The sequence below is a fragment of the Antechinus flavipes genome, chromosome 6, assembly GCF_016432865.1.
Source record: "Antechinus flavipes isolate AdamAnt ecotype Samford, QLD, Australia chromosome 6, AdamAnt_v2, whole genome shotgun sequence".
Lineage (NCBI taxonomy): Eukaryota > Metazoa > Chordata > Mammalia > Dasyuromorphia > Dasyuridae > Antechinus > Antechinus flavipes.
This window is the reverse complement of record NC_067403.1, coordinates 236,181-254,938: the sequence shown is the minus strand read 5'-3', so window position 1 is coordinate 254,938 and position 18,758 is coordinate 236,181. Positions and strand designations below refer to the sequence as shown.

Here is an 18,758-nt window from a genome sequence, read left to right as displayed (position 1 = left end):
GCTGCAGTATTGTAGTCCTTTCCCTTTTAGAATCTCACCAAACCCTTGAACGATTGAGGTAAAGATCCAAGGAATCTGTCCCAAAAATGATTTAGTGGCACCTAAAGTGGTGAATAAATGTCTGTTTTGGTTATAAAGGTAGCTGTGCTGTGGGACCACACAGATGGGCACATTTCTACCTTTACAAGTCTTTCTAAAGTGATTTCAGTCTATCCTGATCATCATTAGAGTTCTGTGCACTGAGTCCATCAAACTCTGGCTGCTTCTAAGTGCAAAAGATTCTTCTGGTTCCTCAACTTGACATCGGATTGTTCTGAGCATTTAAGAAAGGCTGGACACTCATGTACAAATGGCCACAGGGCTGCAAGGAACCTCAGGGGCTGTCTCTCCCCGGACCAGAGTAGTTGTCTCTCTCATGGGTTACCTAGCAACCCCATCTCATCCAATCTCTAATTGCATGAGCAAGATGTACTAAAAACAATATATGTCATTGACCCTTGAGTCATTTAGGGCAACATTTGTCATGAGCCAACATAAATATAAATCTTTTTTTTTTTTTTAACAGTAATTAGCAATGGCTTTTGACTGGCTAGAGTTTAAAAAAATGAATTTCCATGTCTCCACAGGAGCTTATCCAATTCTTTTTTTTTTTTTTTTTACATCACACATGTAAGACCATGTTCATCCTATCTGTTTCCTTTAAATGTGAGGCGGGGGACTTCCATGAGGACAGAGGATGGTCACTCACATCTCTTTTTGTTACTGGTGCTTAGTCCAGGGCTGCCACGTAGCAGGCCCTTAATTGTTTACTGACTAGTTACTGTTACTGACTAGAAGAAATTCTAAGAAATGGCTTATGTCCCAAATCTAATCCCTTTGGGCACTTTCAGGAGAGCTCCATTGCCCCAAAACACAAACAGTGACTTCTTATAGGATCACAGATGAGCAAGAGAAGGGACCTACAGAGCCATGGAGAGGGATCTACTCATTTTGTAGAGCAGACAGCCAGATTCACTGACTAGCCCCGGACACGGCTGCCAAGAAATATACAATACAGAATTCCAAGTCTGGCCTCTCTATCCCCAACTCAGCATTTACTTCAGGGTAACTCCTAGAATCCTCTTGTAACCACAGTTCTCACATCCCTGCTTTCACCTCACTCACCTGGAGAATATTTCCTCGGACCTTCTTGGTCCAGCATCCACAGTGCTTCCCTTTGCTCAAAATAAGAGATCGCCTCTTCTCGGGGAACTGGAAGCCCTGGGCATGGAAATCAGAAAGAGAAGAAGATGGAGAGAAGTTGGTCACTTAGTTCTCCTTGGGGAAAAATGAGGATCCAGAGCCGCTCCAAGCTGAAATTCAGCCCCTGATGTTCAGACATATCCATCAATACTCAGACAATAGGTCTTGTAAAGCAAATCACCTAAGGCAGGATGTGCCCACTATTTGTACAGCTTCTTCTGAGAGACATCCTCACACCTCCTTTTCTGTGAGACTCCCTTCTAGCAGAAACTTCTGATCCCTAACCTGGGTTCCTAACTGTGTACCTCTGGACAAGTCAATTAAATTCTGTTTGTTTTCCTCAGTTTCCTCAACTTTGAAATGGGGATAACAATATCATCTAACTTGAAATGTTAGGATGAGGTCAAAGTGACATAATATTTTGTTGTACTTTTAACTTATAAATAAGCGTTTCAGTATTGTAGTATAATAAAAAGATGATAGTACATGAAACTGTAAATCCACAATGTACAACTTGCTATTCCTTTCGAATAAAAAGGAAATTATCAAGTAAATTTTTTCCCTTCCACTTGCCTGCACTCAGCCTAGAGACGGCTGCAATTGCATAGAAAACAGAGATAGGTATCCAAAATTAGCTATCTGTGTTTCTATTTATGAGTTTTTTTCTCTGGATGCAAACAGCATCTTTCTCGATTCGTCATTTGCTGGAAATTGTTCTTAAGCAGTATTGTTACTGTATTGTAAAGAAACATATGGCAGAGCACCTGGTAAACAGCAGGTAGAAATAAGTGCTTATTGTCTTCCATTCCTTTACCACCTCTTGTGCTGAAATGTGGTGACCACACCAGCACCCAGGATACCTTAGAATCAGCCGGAGTCAGGATAAGCAAAAGTCCTTGGTCTTTATTCTTGGTCTTTAGACGCAGGATCGAATTGGATGGACACAGAATCTCCACAACCTCCTTCTTCCTCATTTCCCACCAAAGTGACCCTGGCTAGTCTTACTCCACCCTCTAGTCCCTCCTACAATCCTCTGTATACACCAATCATCGAGCCAGCACAGGCTAATGGGAAGGGCCATTGTCCAAGCATAAGCCCATAGAGTATCATCCAATCAGTAGTTAGCTTCAAGTGCTGGGGGGTCCTGACCTCAGTGCATCAGAGTTTCAGCCCTCTACACTGGAATATGAGGGTGCTCCAAAGGCAGATTAAAAAGAAACTTCCCATATGAGGGACAAACAGGTGTTTTGGCTACAGATTGACACTTGCCAAAAGGAATACTATTCCAAATACTGGACCCATGTTAAAAAGGAAGGAGTTGAAAGGAAAAGGAAAAGGAAAGGTTGAGCAGTTTTCAGAGGTTTGGTGGACAAAATTCGGGTCCGGGTTAGGGTTAGTTCCACGTTTGAGATGCTTCCCCTGATTTAATCTTTGACCTGGGAATGGGTAAGAGAGAGCTTCAGGAACAACAAAGGACATTCCCAGGTCGTGCCACACAATGCAAAGTCCAGCCCTTTCCCTTCTCTTCCCCCACGGCAAACCCTGCATACTGGGCAATGAAGGTATTCCCTTTGATTGCAGACTTACAATTATCAGGGGACGTGCCCTTACCTAAGGAGAGCAGGTTCCGGGCGTTCTCCACCATGACCTCCTTGTACAGCTCCTTCTGAGAGGGGTCCAAGAGCCCCCACTCCTCCTGGGTAAAGTTCACAGCCAGGTCCTTGAATGTCACAACCTCCTGCAGCATCAAAAGTCAGAAGATTTGGACTTAAAAACCATTCATAAATAGAGTCCAACCCCCTCCAATTTACAGGAAGAAACAGAAACGGAGAGCAGGAATTTGCCCAAAAGTCAGAGGCTTTCTGAGAGTCAGAGTCAACACTTGAACCCGTGGTTATTAGGAGACTGATGGAGTTTTGGATCTGTTGAAATAAAGCTGAGAAGTGACTTATTATGGAACGCATAAGGAATGGCATCCTCGAGCCACAGGGCACATTTCTTAATGTGCCTGTTTTAGCTCTTCCTTTTATCTATGACCTCTTCTATTAAATAAACCACCTTTTGCCAAAGAGAATGACAACTGTCAATTTTACACATGTTTATATTGAGCTAGGAATTGCTTCCCTGATGTAGTCTTGGTGTATATGTAAGACGCATTTCACAGTTTATTTTCTTTATTGTATTATTTCACTTCTGAAAAACAACAATGTTCTGAAAAGAAGCCATCTGTGCGGTTGGTCTACAAGCAGTGGCAGAAAGCTCCTACAACACAGCCTCAGAATGGGGCCCTTGGAGCCTTTCACTGCATGAAGGGTCAAAGAAAAAAAGACCTGGTGAGCAGAGGAGCTATGGGACAGAGAACGAGAATCTAGGGAAAACAGCCAAGGAAGGTGGACAATGAGGAGAGGGAGAGAAATCCTTGTTAAAAGGGGAAGAAAAATGGATGAAATTAGAAAACTAATAAACAGGATGCGTTGAAGGGCAAGAGAGGAAAGAGAATCTATAAGAGAACTAAGAGGACAAGGGGGATGAAGAAATGCAGAATGACAAAGTAGAAAGGATGGACAAATGTCTAGAGAAACTTTAAGCAAAGAACTTAACAGCATCTTCTAAATGGGACACCAGAGGAATATGCATATTTCTTTTCAGCACATGATACTTTTACAAAAATTAACCACTGGGATACAGAGATCTTCCACACAGATACAAAAAAGCAGAAATAATCAATATACTCTTTCATTCCCTAAAGAAATAAGAATGAAAATTGGTTCAAAGATCATCAACAAAAAATACAAACCTAAAAGGAGATTTACCTGTGAAATATTATATAATGACTGAGTCAGATGACAAATCTTAGAAATGATAACTTTGTAAAGGAAAATTAAAATGATTAATTAAATCATTATCATAAATCAAATTATCGTAAGTCATTAATTAAATTAAATGATACCCCAAATTTTCTAGGCTTCAGCTGAAGCAAGCCTCAGAAGTGGAGGTGGGGGGGAAGGGAGACTTATCATCATACGTTAACAATATAGAACAAAAGAGATGCTAAACTGAATATGAATTAAAAAAAAAAACTAGAAAAAGTAAATGAAAAACCCAAAATAAGTACAAAAAATGAGATATTAAAATTAGAGGAAATAGATGAATAAATAAATTGTATATTTTTAAAAATGACAAAAACAAAAATAGCTTCTTTGAAACGATTAAAAATGTAGAGAAAACCCTTAGCTAATATGATTGAATGTAAGAGAGCATAAAATTCAATCACTGAAATAGCAAATGGCAAAGCTGAAATGGGCACCCTCCTTTGGGAGGCCTGGTCGCCTCTCCCATGACTAGCCTGTACGTTTTCATGTGAATAGAGCTCCTGATGGTCAAGAGAAAAATTCTCAGATTTCTTTCTGCATCTACCTCGAACAACATCAGCTTCCTGAAAGAGATGTCTGAAGGAAAATTCCCAGAAAACCATAGCCAAAATGCAGAGCTGCCAAGTCAGTGAGAAAAAGCCTGCAGGCCTCCCGAAAGAAAGTCCAGTACAATTCAAGTACCAAGGAGCCACCATTAGAACCAGACACAGTTTGGCAGCAACTTTCATTAAGGAGCGGAGAATTTGGAACAGGATATGACAGAAGGCAAAGGACCTGACCCTATGGCCAAGAGCAAATTATGAAGCAAAAACAAATGGAATGCTTTCAGGGAAAAAGTACCCTTAGTGAAAGTCCTTTCCAGCATTCCTAAGGAAAAGCCCACAAATGTAGAAAACTTTCTAAATTGAGACCCATGAGGAGAAATAAAAATATAATCCAGAATGAACTAGCCTCAGGGACTCAAAATATAAAGAACTAGTTATACACAATCATAGTGAGTGACATGTGTTCCCTCTGATTCCTATTTGGGCTCACAGAAGGAATCAAAGTAGAGTAGAGCAGGGAGGGATTCGATTATGTCTTGATGATCTTAAGGAAAGACTGGAAAGAGGGGAAGAGGGTGGAGAGAAAGGAGGGCTAGGAAATGTCCCTGGCAAGGAAGGTCCTTTTCTAGACATCTCTACAAAAAAGGGACATCTGAGCCTCAGTCATTTAGTCAGAGGAAGGAAAAATGCCCAGGACATAGGCAGATGAAGGGAGAAATGCAGTTTACTCCCCGGGAGTAATGGACTAGAGTCAGTTCTATCCATTATACTCTTCCAGGTCAACCCAGGTCCTGCTGCAGCCTAGAGCAATCATAATATCCAAGAATCTGGACTGCCATGACACACTTAAGTAACTCTCGTAATCCCTCCTTTGCTCCCAGTTCTCACAGTCTCTGCCAGCGCCTGATACTTTGCACAGGGGAGCCTAAGTTAAATCGGCCAAAAAAACAGTTGGTATAGCACTCGGGGGCCAGGAACAACAGGGATGAGGACGAGAATCCCAGCAACCCCTTTTAGACAAGAGAGATCGGTCCCTGTGCCAGGGCAGGTCTTAGAAGTCCCAGAGCAGCAGGCTGGCCCAGAGCTCTGTGTCCTAGAACTCCTGTCTTTGGACCCAGGGCCTTTCTCAGTGTTTACTGGCTGGAACCAAGGAATGGTCAAGGGGAGAGATTTGGGAATTCCTGGAAAAGCTTGGGGTACCTGAGGCAGAACGACAAGAGCACCCCAGAGGGACAGTTTCTACTCTAATGACCAGGACTCCCGACCTGACCAGGACAACTCTATGTGAAGGGTTTTCTAGGAGCTTCATGGGAACATGGCACAGGAAACCAGAGTGGGGATGGGACAGGGGAGGGAGAAACTCTGGGAGGAGAGAGGTACTGGGGCAGGTGCAACCTGAGCAGACCTGCTCCCTCTGGAATGGAAATTTATGATGATGTGTGGACTCAGTCCCTTGTAATGAGGAAGAATGTAGAAATGAATGGTGAAGTGTATGTTTGTGTCTGTCTCAGTGCCCGAGATGTCAAGGGTCCAAGGATGCAGTTGGGCAGGGCAGTGTTACTACTGGTTCCCCCATTTTTGTACAGAAATGACCCATAGATCAGGCCCTAGCAGCTCCACAGTCCGTCCTCCATGACTAGGGAAATGACTGTGACTGCTGCTGTTGGTCAGGTCTGGGGATGGACTGCACTCACCTGCCGAGGTCCGAGGCTCTCAGGGCCCATTCCCTCTGGCTCCAGGCTCCCTGTGGAGGTAGCAAAGCAACCAAAGTGACTCCTCTTTCTCAAGTTCCTCCCTTTGGCACCTGGTCTTTATTGCAGGGTCTTGCTGCTACCGCACTTGAGGGCCCACAAAAGTGACAAGAGCCAGAGCTCTTACTAACAAAGGTCACAGCTAACCATGGGGGGGCTTTCATTGTAAGTCTCTGAAAACCCAGAGAAATCCAGGAGCCCCCAGGAGAGTCCCTCCCTTCTTTCCCTCTGCACAGAAAAGCCCAGCTTTCCCTCATCCTGGCCCCAGGCTGACTGCCTTTGATTTCATGGCCTGGGAGAATGCTGTTTGGGGCCCTGGGAGCAAAAGTGTTCTAATTTCACCCCACTTTTGCTGTTTGCCTTTGACCCAATTCCTGGGCCAGGCCTAGGTCACCAGAAGAAGCTGGAGAGGGGGAAGCATCCCAGAGGAGGAGAGGACTTTCCCCTGCTTTTCTCATCAGGAGGCAAGTCTTCAGGGATTCCTGGTGGAGTGTGAGGTCCTCCAGGAGGTACAAAGGCCCTGGCCCTGCCCCTGGGGGAGAGACTGCACCCTAAAGAACAATGCGGAGAGGGTCAGGATGGGAAAGGGAGGTGGTCTCAAGAAAACTGCTCCCCTTCCTTTGTCCTTCTTCTCCCTTCTCTCTCCATCCTTGTATTGTGGCCTCAGAGGTACAAGGGGCTTGAGATCCCAGATGAGAGGAGCCAAGTCAGCCTCCAGGGCTCCTGAGTCAGAGCTCTCCTTCCCCCTCCCCCTCCCCCATGTTCCTCTGCCTCCCCTCCCCCCAAATAACACACACATTATTCTGGACAACAGACTGACTGCTTTGGGGAAGAGGGAGCAAAAGTGGGAGGTGGAGGATGGGGAGGGCTCTGGAATGGAAACCCCAGGAAATGACCAGGGTAACTCTGAGCCTGGGAGACAAAATCCAGTCTGGCATTCAACCTTGAGGGCTCGGAGAGAAGAGGGGCCAGGGAAGGGGCAGGAGGTCTGGGGATCAGATCTAGGGTCTGGGAGGCAAGACAGACCAAAGGAGGTCCCGGCAGTCAGGGTCGGTGGGATGACAAGTGCTGGACAGCTGAGCCTAGGAAGGAAGGAAGAGTGGGCACTGAGGAGTGTCTAGGAGCGGGGGAGGAATGCGGGGACCTTCTGGTAGGGCTTAGGCAGGAGTAAGGCAGGACGGCAGAATCTCTGAGGAAGGGATGGGTCGGGGAGACGGGACAGCTGCGTCCTGATCTCAGGCTGCAAGGACGGACGAAGTGCGACCCAAAGGAAATGTGCGCCAGTTTGGGAAGTGATTGAGAGCCTGGAAAAGCTGCAGGAGGGGGCAGGGGGGCTCATCCAAGTGTCAGCCTTGGTAGAAAGGTGTGTTCTCGGTAGAGCTGGAGGTCACGTACCCCGACGTCAGAAGAGGCGCCCCAAAGGCCAGGGCAGCCAGTGGGAGTCGGGAAACAGGGGTCATGCTGCCTCAGACCTACCTGGGAGCTGCAAGCACAGGCCTGGGTGCAGGACTGCCGAGAGATCTCAGCTCCAAGGGAAAAACAGAGAAGATCCTTGCGCTCCCGGGGGAAAGGGGAGAGACCAAAACTCATTTGGGAATTTAGGGAAGCAACCTGAGCTAGAAGGGGGAAAAGCAAGAGACCAGAGGAGCACGCAGGGAAAAACGGGGACAGACCGAAGCGCCCAAAGAAGCTAGATCAGTTTCCGCAGCAGGGACGGCAAAATGGGCGAGAAGGCAGAGTGATCCCAGCTCAGACTTCCTTCCTACGGACAGCCCAGTCTGGGAGGGTCTTCCTGGTCCTAACAGCCCGCCCCGTCCCTCCCCCAGGAGGGTTGTGCCCTTTCCTCCAATCACATCCAGGGCCTGGACTTCGGGGCTCCCAGTGCCTCTTCCACCTTAGTCCTACCGCCCTCCCCTCCTCCCCCCGCATCGCAAAAAAGATCTGCCAAAAACTCCTCCCAGACCTCCAGAGTGCTCCCGGGCCATCCGCCCCGCCCCCAGGCTCTCTGAGAGCTCCTCCTCCCATCCTCCCCTCGCTCCTCCCCCCGCTCCTCCCCCCGCTCCTCCCATACTCCCCCCGCTTCCCCCTTCCTCCCCGCTTCTGAGCAGAATTTCTGCCCTGCTGAAAGTCCTCCCGTACCCTGAACAACGCGAAGTAAATGGCTCTTGGGGGAACCGGGTGCTGCACAGCATCAGTAAGTGCAAATCCAGGATGGATTGTATTGAATTGTGATTCTTTGACCCTCTACAAGCAGAGCAAACCTTAAGGGGCAATACTCTTAACATTCAGCAGTAAAACAAGGTGATGAGAGGTAAGAGCAAGGAAGAAGCATTAAAGGCCATTGGATCAGAATTCTTTCCTCCTACACTATAGTTACTACTCGCTCCTCTGGCTATTATTTTATCGGATTTTGATTAATCTCCCCCAAATTCTACTCTCCTTAAACCACTATCATCCTCACTAATTAGTGAGTTAGTAAATCACTGCCTTTAGTTCCTTTATGCAGTCCACAGTGGAGCCCCCAGTGGGTCTCTATCTCACTGTTGCTATGTTCTCTGACCCACGGTCTGTGACCTCCATGGGGGGCTCCCTTGAACCTCCTTTTGCTCCTGGTGCTTAGCCCAGAGCCTGGCTTGTAGTGGGCTCTTAAATGTTTGCTGCCCTGAAGAAATGAGCTCATCTTGGATCAACTCATCCCTTTAGGCTCTTTCAGGCCCCTAAATCCCAAACAGTGACATCTTACAGGATCCTAGGTGATCCCTGGAAGGGACCTGCCAGGCCATGGAGTGCAACCTCCTCATTTTACAGACAAGGAAACTTAGATTCCTTGACCAGCCAAGGACACCATTGTAAAGAAATATTGGGAAAAGAGTTTCTAGGCAGTTCTTCCCCAAGTCTAGCACTTACTTCTTGGTAACTGCTAGAACGGTCCTGAAACCACAAGTCTCTTATCACACCTGGTTTCCCTTCCCTCACCTGGAGAGCAGCTCCTCAGCCCTCCTTGGTCCAGCATCGAAGATACTTCCCCACATAAGACATCATATCTTCTCTGGGGCCTGGAACCCCTTGGCAGAGAAACCAATTAAGGATGAAGAGGGAGAGAAACTTGTCATTTAGTTCTCTACAGGGAAAAGGGGAGGATTCACTCAATTATGTCCACACAGATGAGTCTCTATACTCCCTCATTAGTGATTGTTTAACCCAAAGTAGAATATACTACATTATTCTATTTTTAAAAAATAGCCTTTTATTTTCTAAATCTAAGCAAACATCATTTTCAGCATTCACCCTTGCAAAACCTGGAGTTTCAAATTATTCTTCCTTCCGTTCCCCCACCCCCTCCTCTGGAAGCAAGCATTCCAATATATGTTAAACATATGCAGTTCTTCTATGCATATTCCCACATTTTTCCTGTTGCACAAGAAAGAAGATCCAAAAGGAAACTCAAGCAAGCAGACAATAATAGAAAAACAATAAACACTGTGTCATGATCCACTTTCAGTCCCCACAGCCGTCTCTGGTGCAGATGGCTCTCTCCATCCCAAGTCTGTTGGAACTGGTCTGAATCACTTCATTGCTGAAAAGAGCCACAAGCATCACAGCTGACCATCCATAATCTTGTTGTTGCCATGGAGAAGGTTCTCTTGTGCACAATTTGTTCCCATACAAAACCAAGCCCCTTGTCCCAACCCCTGCCTCATATCCTGCTAGACTCTGTTGTGGAAGGAACTCCCAGCCCAACACCTGGACAAAAGAGTGATATTGTGCCAGAGCAGCCTCAAGCCTGACCAATAGGGACCTTGGCTTTGGTGCAACTTCTCCTTAGAAGGATGGACTCATCCCAAGGTTTTCATTACCTAGAAGTTAAGAGGAGCTGGTAGTGCAATGAATAGAGACCTGGGCAGAGTCAGAAGTGCCAGTCTGGTATGTGTGAGGTAGTAGTGGCTCAGAGTTGTCTTAATTTGCATTTCTCTAATCAGTAGTCCAAATCTATTTTTTAAGGAGTTATTTTGTTGGTATAATTTTCCCCATCTCACTAAATCTATGTTCAAGTTGTTTTCCTCAGTCAGTTTTTGTGCTTCCTTTCTAAGCATCTGATTTTTTTTTTCCTTTGCAATTCTCCCGTACAGCTCTCATTTGTTTTTCTAATTTTTCTTTTCCCTCTTTTACTTGCTTTTTTATTTTTTTCTTGCTTATTTTAAAAAATCCATTTTGATCTCTTCTAAGAGAACCTTTTGAATTGGGTCCAATTCATATACCCTTTGAAGCTTCAGTTGCAGGCCTTTTGACACTGCCCTTCTTTTCTGAGTTTGTGTTCTGGGCTTCCTTAGCACCATCTTAGCTTTCCATGGCCAGGACTTGTTTTTGCCCATTTTTCAAAGTTGAGCTCTCTTCACAGGGCACAGGTGACACTGGTTCAACCCCTGTTCCAGGGGGACAGGGGCCTGTTCTCTGGCTTTTCTGGCTGGGGCCAGAGGAGCTAGAGCTTTGCCACCAGGCCTGATCTACTCTCTTGTGCCATGGTTTAGGGATTTGCACTTTGCCTTCTAGGCTGGGGCTGGAGACCTCACAGCTGCTCTGCTGAGTCAAGACTGAGGGTCCTGCTGCTGCTTTGTGCTGGGCTCAGAGACTCCCATCAGATGCCCTGTGGCACACCTGCTCTGGGCTGTGCTCCCATTTTACCCAATGGGTCAGACCTTTCCTGGAACCCTTTTCTCTTATCTTAAAAGGAAAAATTATTTCTGGCTGCCTTTCTTGTGGGTTCTGCCACTCTGGAATCCATTTAGAGACTTGATTTCCAAGGGAAACTGGGGAGAGCTCAGGCCCCTTCCTGGCTTCTCTCTGCCATCTTTGTTAAGTTATTTTCCTATTGCCACAGAGCTACAGAACCCAAATTTCAACCCACATCCTCTGACTCCAAATCTGATGCTCTTTCCATTCTAGCACAGAGTCTTCCTTGTAGGTGACCAGATGGAAAAGAAGGACCCACAATGCCTAAGAAGCTGTCTGCTATCCCTAGACAGCTTTCATTTTCCCTTCCTCCCCTTCCCTCTAGGGTCATAGCTACAACAGGCTAAGTGTTGAAGCCTTCAGCACAATAGCATTTGGGCCTAATCCCACTCTCCCTCCCTCCAGGGCCACTGATTGGCTCCACCTTCACACACTCACTATATTCATTGTGCAACAAGTCATATTTGGGGAGAACAGGAATAAGCAATTCCTGATGCTCACTCTTTGAAGCCTGAGGTGATGATTGTGCTATGTGCTATGCTCAGACCTCATGATACATATTGTGCTCATCTCCAGGACCATTTCATGTGAGTCAGGAAACAAGCACCTTTCAACAACGTACTATGTTCCAGGCAGAAAGCTAAGCCCTGGGGACCCACAGATTATCAAAGGACAGTTCCTGCGCTGAAGAGCTCCAAGTTCGGTGGCGGCGGGGATGCTAATCGAATTTTGCTGTTTTCTTCACCAGGTTGTGGCAGCTGCAGGGGCATGAAGCAGACACAGATTTCAGAGATCAAGTAGCAACTTAATTAATGCCTTTCAGAGTAAGGAATGAAGTTTGTAAACAGTAAGGAGACCTCCTCTTGCAGCAGAAAAGGGAGAGATTTTATACCCAACCCATCAATGGAAGGAAGAGGAAGGTGAATGACAATATAATCCTTTTCAGCTTCTGATTGCTTTCCCATGAGAAGTCAAGGAATCTAGGACCATGTGAGTGTTTTCTAATCCCGTGGGAATAGTTTGTTTCATTCAAATAGATTGTTTCCAGTCCTAGTGGTCATTATTTCATGGAGGACAGAACCAGAGTTTTGTGATGCAACAGGTTCTATGACCATTGGTTCACATTACTTAACATATATAGGAGAATGTTGTCAAGAGTGGCTTGATCATTTCAAGCTACATTGTAAGACTGATTCCCAGGCCACAAGAGGCAGCTCTGATAAATAAATAAATTATTAGTATATTCCTTATTCATATCATCTTGATAATTATGAAAATCATAATAATATTTCCTTTTTTTTCCTTCTGACCAAAAGGTTGGAAAAATCATGAAGATTGATGAGAAACATTGATTTGAGGCAGGATTTGGATTTTATGTAAAATAATGAGTTAAAAAGTGAATGCCAAGGAAGATGGTAAGGCAAATAAAAAAAGAAACATCAAACCAGGGAGGGCAGTATGGAGAATACTGCCAATGTTTTCAGGTACTGGGAGAGTAAATCAAAGGAAGATACGGGGGAGACATTCTTCAGAAAATTCTGATCCCTCTTCCATATATCTTCTTCTTGCACGTTTAGATCACTAAGCTCATATTGTATATGAGAGTTTCAGTTGACAAAGAAACAACATTTTCCCCCAGTGTTAATATAGCACATCCTTCTCTTACTTATTAGGGTGTCCAGTACCCTATGGTTTTGCAATACCATGAGGTCAAGTGAATAAGCCTGCGTTTGGTGGTTTGTGACAAGTTTCCCTGGATGCTTCAGGCCCATGGTTAGTTCTCTCAAGATGCTTCTGACAGAGGGGTACAGTGAGCCAAAGTTGGCCATGGCCTGGGTCAGGGATCCAATAGATGCCAATAGGATTGCAATAGTCAGGAAAGTCAGCCTCCATTGCTGATGACAGGACAGTCTTATCCAGAGAAGGATTTCCTGGAGCACGGTGTAGACAAAATTAGAGAGATCCTCCCAGAAAGGAGGATGGCAGTGATATAGGGGAGAACAACATAAGAAGGACAGTCCTGATGAAGGAGGCAATTCTACAGCCAAGATATGGAGAGTAGAGGTGAATCCCAGACAGAGTAAGTGCAACACACAGCTTGTAGCACCTCCAGGTATGGGTATTTACCTCTGGCACTGCTATGGGACAAGAAGGCTTTGGGGGATTCCTACATCAACCCAAAAAAGAATAGATATCTTTACAATTGCCTTTATTGTGCACATAGTTTAAGGGTCTGATGTCTGATTTGTTGGGACAGGTTCCTGCATAGTTTAAGGGGACTTTTTCAGCACTACAGAGTTCTATTCAAGGACATCTGTGGCCACAGGAGCTCTGAACATAGAATTAAAATAAAACTGCAATTACAATGCATGAGATTTAGTGATTCAAGGTGAGGGCACATGTTGCTGATTATGATCTGGTTACAGAGTGAAAAAAGTTTCTAGAGAGACCCCTGAGTCTAATGGACCATCCAAGTAAGGGTCTGCAGTGCTAGGGACCGTAAAACCTGCTACTAAGTCTGTTAGTTCTGGGTTACCGTGCGCCTTTTTCACATGGATAGTTTTTCTTCTCAGGATTACTTTGAGAGTGTGAGGAGAAGGGGGATACTGGCTGCTTCTCTTCCATAAGCTACTGCTCTATGAAGCAGACCAGGACAGCTGGCTTCTCAGCTTGGAGAGGTTCAGGAGTTTGGGAGCAGGACCACCTGCCTGGATTGAATGGTGCCCTGACCTAGAAAATCCAATGGTGTGCTAAAGGTTCTGCCATCTGGCAGGTGGTATTGCCCATTTAGGATGGGACAGGTAGAATCACAAGTACACTACCTTGAGTCTGGCTGAAGTGGGAGTGGTGAGCAGAACATCAAAGGGACCTTTCCTCCATGGCTCCAAGGAAGGCTTTCAGAGATTCCAGCAGACCCAATCACATGCCTGCATTAGGAGCTGAGCCTCAGTGGAGATTCCTAAAGAATGAGACTCCGAGACAAGTTGGTCAGTCTCTGATGTTGTTGGAGTTCTATAGGAGGGAGCATTAAGTTGCTATGCTTCCCCCCCATGGGTACAGTGGTATCAGGGGTCCTGATATTATCTCATAAAGACCTACCTTCCTCCTAACTAGCGCTTCCAAGAATTTAATAAGCAGGTTTTAACTATCCCATTAATTCATTTTCTCATCCTTGATGACTGGGGGTGAAACTCAGCACAATGTTTGTGATGACTTTGACCAGAATGAAAGCATCTTAGGTAATGAAGTACTTGTAAAATGGACACATCTATTGCTATTTGTTTCTTTAAGAATCCTATATAATTGAATGATTTTTCTCTTTTTTTCCTAGTAAATTTATTTATTCTTAATACACATTGCTTTATGAATGTTCTGGGGAGAGAAAACTCAGAGCAAAAGGACAAAACAATTGAAGAAATTAAAAAAAAAAGTAGAGGACATAGCATGTGTTGATTTACATTCATCTCCTTAGTTCTCTGTGTGGATCAGATGGCATTTTCTGTGCAAAGTCTGTTGGGATTGCTTTGCATCCCTGAACTTGTGAGGAGGACCAAGGCTTTCATAGTTGATCAACACACATTCTGACTGTTACTGTGTACAATGAACTCTGGGTTCTGCTTGTTTGGCTCAGCATCAGGTCATGTAACTTTAGGTCTTTCCAAAACTTGCTCATTCATCATTTTTACAGAACAATAACATTCCATTATCTTCATGTACCACAAGTTGTTCGGCCATTCCCCAACTGATAGACAGCTACTTATTTTCCAGTTCTTTGTGACCACACAAAGAGCTGCCACATTTTGTCCCATGTGGGTCTGGAATACCTTTTTTTTTCTAAGAGGATTTTTGCTAGTGCAAAGCCTATGGCAGTATGAAGGGAACTCTGCCACCCTGCAGGAAAGTGTACAGACCATCCCCAGAGCATATTTGGAACCATGGGCAGCTGGCAATTGAATGAAGACCCTCTGCCAGCTTTGAAAGGGAACACCTGGGAGAGGAAACGCCCCAAGCTGGCCTCAGAGGCTTGGATACATGGTGCTTAGGGGCAGCTGAGACTCCTCTCAAAGGCGGTGACAGCAGCCCTGGGAAACCACCCCACCAGTGTTTTTGGGCTACTCGCTCCTACTTGTTAGGTCCTCAGTAGCTGAAGGAAAAAAAGGTTTAAAGGAGGGAGGAGGAGAATTGTGAGTCCATTGGCTCCATTATATTCCTAAGAAGTTCACATCCCTCCTTTGGAAGCTTTTCTTGCTCTGTGATAAGCATTCTCTGCTAAGCCGTGGCAACTTCTCCCTTATATCTTAGGGCTGAGATGGATAAGCTAAAGTCTGTACTTTGGGGGCAAAGCTTATGTTCCATGGAGACTTCTGCTCTAGAAGGTTTGCCGTCCAGCATCTGGAGAGTTATCGCCAGGGTTTCAGCTGTTTGGTCAGTGCAGTCATTTGCTTGGTCATGGAGGTTGTTTTCTCAGCTGTGCCCAGGAAGCGTCATTGCTGCCATGGCCTGGGAAAGCAATAAAGAGTAGTATTTGAGATCCTTGTTTTTGTTTTTTAATGGACTGACCTGAGGAAGAGGCCTTGATGTTTTCCTAGCACCCTAAAGTCAGGAATACTCCAAAATCATACCTGCTCTGGGCCTAGGTTTTCCTGCTGTTGTCTTTTCTTAACTGACTAGCCTGGCTACTGCCCCGAGTTCAGCTTGTTGGGCTGAATGGACATGAGGGAGTGATGAAGTTTGAGGCACTTCGGTGGCAGGGGTGATGCCCTAAGCAGCGACCAAATCTCCTTCCTCACTTCTGGGGCAGATGCATCAGATCCTGGTCAAAGTGGGCTCCCTCTGAGGAGGTTCCCTTCAGGTCCTCCCAGGGAGAAAGTAAGACATCCAGATAACTTGCACAGTCATGGTCTGCAGCCCATCCTCAGATTCTCAGGTAGAAAGGGGGCAGGACTGATTGTGTTTCTGATGGTCCCTTCCAGGGTGGCTCGCCTGCTCGAGGACAGTACTGAGAGGGGGGTGAATTCATAGCAGTGTGGGGTTTCAGCAGCATAGGGAACAGGAGCCATTTAGGGAGAATGGAGACCACCTCGTGGTGGAGACTAGAGCTGCTGTGGCCTCTGCTGCTTGGAGGCAGCCTGGGAGGCCTTTACCTTATCATTCGCACAGAAGCTTTCACCCTGTTTCTATGCCAATATGCCAAGTACGTTCCCTCCTTTCTCACACATAAATAAACCAAATGAGAGAACAGTTGGGGAGGCCTGAAGTTGGACAGTGTTGGAAGGCAGACTTCAAGAATCAAAGGAGTTTTGAGCTTATGGGGAAAAGCCAAGCACTGAGGACAGCAAGCTTTAGGTGTCCCTAAAGTGCAGGGGCAAAGCTGAGAAGTCCGGGATCCTGCCAGACCCAGGAAGGCACAGAGCTGATGTTTGGGGTAGGAGCAGAAAGCTGAGTGCTGCCTTTAAGATGGACCAGTCTGGGGGAAAGGCCAGAGGAGGGGCATCCTTGGACCTTTAGAGAGGGGAGGGCAAACTGGGGTTTGTTCCTAGGTACCTTGTGGCCTCTTGCTGCTAAACACCTCAGCAGGTCCACAGCATCCCTAACAGAAATGTCTTGGGAGCAGGAACAGAGGAGATCATCAACACACTGGAGGAAGACTGAGACCTGAAAATGTGAGAGGTCATGCCCTGTTGTAATATCTGTGAGAAATAGATGGTGACTCTGTGAATTCCTGCAAAGGAAATCCGGGGCATGACCATCCCTCCCTGTAAAAGCAAATAAATAAGTGACCCAAGGGCAGTAGCATCTGAAGCCCACATCTAGAGAAGGCAGAAGGGTTTAAACCCTAGGATGTGGAGCCAGTCCCAACTACAGGAGCATCTCATGCCCCTGCATGACAAGGAAACATCTCCTACAGGAGTCATGGGGATAAAGGTCTTAGTCTAATTCCCCTCCTCCTAGTCACCCCTTCCATGAGCTGAGTCCTGGTGAGTAATGGGGATTGGAGGGAGGGTCCTCCATGTTCTCTTTTCTTTTCAGAACTTCTCCTTTTACTTTCTTTCCTCTTCCACAAATAAAACAAGCTTCTGCCCTAATTGAGTTTGAAGGTGCAGGAGGGGAATGATTTGGGTTGGGCTGCTGGGGACAGCAAGGAAGGGGCTCCAGCAGTTGTAGAGGGCTTGCAAGCACACATTTCCTTGTTGCTTCCCCACGTTCCTTCTTGCTGTTTTCTTCCTCTTCTGCCAGAGTAACTGCTAGTCAGGCTGCAGTCTCAAGGAGGAAACTCATGTTAGTGTTGCCAATCAGGAGAAGTTAGCTGTTATTGTTTAGAGGTGGGGGGTGGGGGATGGGGGTGAGGGTTATTAGCCAAGGAATAAAGACACTGACCTTGTCCCACTGCATTGTCCCATTGGAGACCACGGTGGGCATCAAGAGCTTGGTTGAGCCTGCCATCACACTGTGTGGGCAGATTCCCCAGGGCCCTGTTTGGTGTCTCAGTTCTTAGCTAAATTGGTGGGTCAGGGGAAACAAGGGGTGCAATGTTAAGGTGCTTTTCACACCCAATTTGGTGAGGGGGTAATGCTGCTTCCCTCAACTCTCTGAGGCCTATTCTGTCTTAAGACCCTCCCTCAGGTCTTCCCAAGCCCCCTGTCATCACCAGTCCCTTGTCACCCCTTTGCTGCCCAAGACAGCCATGTGTTGACATAGATATGGATGCCCAGGTCTGCATGAATCCTGGATGAGTTGGAACTGTGCAGCAAAGCCTGGGATCCTCCCTGAGGCTGGGACACTTTTTGGCAAAAGCCTGGAGTTCTGCACACTGCTGGGGCTTGAAACCAAAGGGCACGAAAGCTGCTGACTCAGGCATTTTTTCTGCACAAATTTTGACTTGCATCTTGAAAGGGAACAGAGGAGCTGGGGAACGGTTGGAGTCTATCAGTTAGGGTCGGATGATTTTAGGTAATTGGGTAATTTACATTCCTAAAGTTTCTATTCATTATAAATTTTCTGAGGGCAGGATCAGATGATTCCTGGCAGAAAGCCTTCTAACACTGAGTCCATAGATGGCTTGTACCGAGTGACCATTCTGTTAAGATGCACTGTGGTTCGTTTCAATGCCTTTCCTCATCCAGAGTAATAAAATTGCTGTATCTCCCACAAATTATGTGATGGTAAAGAAGGATTAACTTGGTCCTGAAGACAGTGATTTCCTTCTTCAGGTTTCCCTCCAGTGTCAACTAAGTAATAAAACCAACAAACAATGTCTTGAATTCTTACAAGTTTGAGTCATTTCTCTGTATATGTTAAAAATTAGGCCTTTATCAGAACTACTGAATGTAAAAATGTTTGCCCAGTTTATTGCTTCTCTTCTAATCTTGTCTGCATTGGTCTTGTTTAGTCAAATACTTTTTAACTTAATATAATCAAAATTCTCTATTTTATGTTTAATAATGAGCTCCAGTTCTTCTCTGACCACAAATTCCTTTCTTCTTTATAGATCTGTGAGATAAACAATCATGTTTGTTAGTTTTTTAAATTTGCTCATAATATCACTCTTTAGATCTAAATCATGAACTTTATCTTGGTTTATGCTGTCACATGTGGGTCAATGTCTACTTTTTGCC

At 45.7% G+C, this 18,758-nt stretch overlaps 1 protein-coding gene and 1 long non-coding RNA gene across 3 annotated transcripts in view; one reads left to right on the top strand and one right to left on the bottom strand.

Moving 5' to 3' along the window:
* LOC127540031 (zinc finger protein 850-like) overlaps positions 1–18,758 on the bottom strand; it is a 213,103-nt gene that overhangs the window by 5,232 nt on the left and 189,113 nt on the right. The window contains exons 1-4 of one of the 2 annotated variants that reach the window (XM_051964556.1): positions 7,888–8,172; positions 6,355–6,404; positions 2,854–2,980; positions 1,165–1,260 (exon numbers count right to left, since the gene is read on the bottom strand). In XM_051964556.1, the coding sequence (XP_051820516.1) occupies positions 1,165–1,260; positions 2,854–2,980; positions 6,355–6,384 (253 nt within the window). In that variant the 5' untranslated portion in view covers positions 6,385–6,404; positions 7,888–8,172. Of the gene's footprint in view, positions 1–1,164; positions 1,261–2,853; positions 2,981–6,354; positions 6,405–7,887; positions 8,173–18,758 lie in introns of those variants that run through there. The other variant, XM_051964557.1, reaches the window with a different exon arrangement.
* Positions 1–18,758, top strand: part of LOC127540044 (uncharacterized) — a 132,996-nt gene that overhangs the window by 90,426 nt on the left and 23,812 nt on the right. The gene's annotated exons all lie outside the window — the stretch shown is intronic.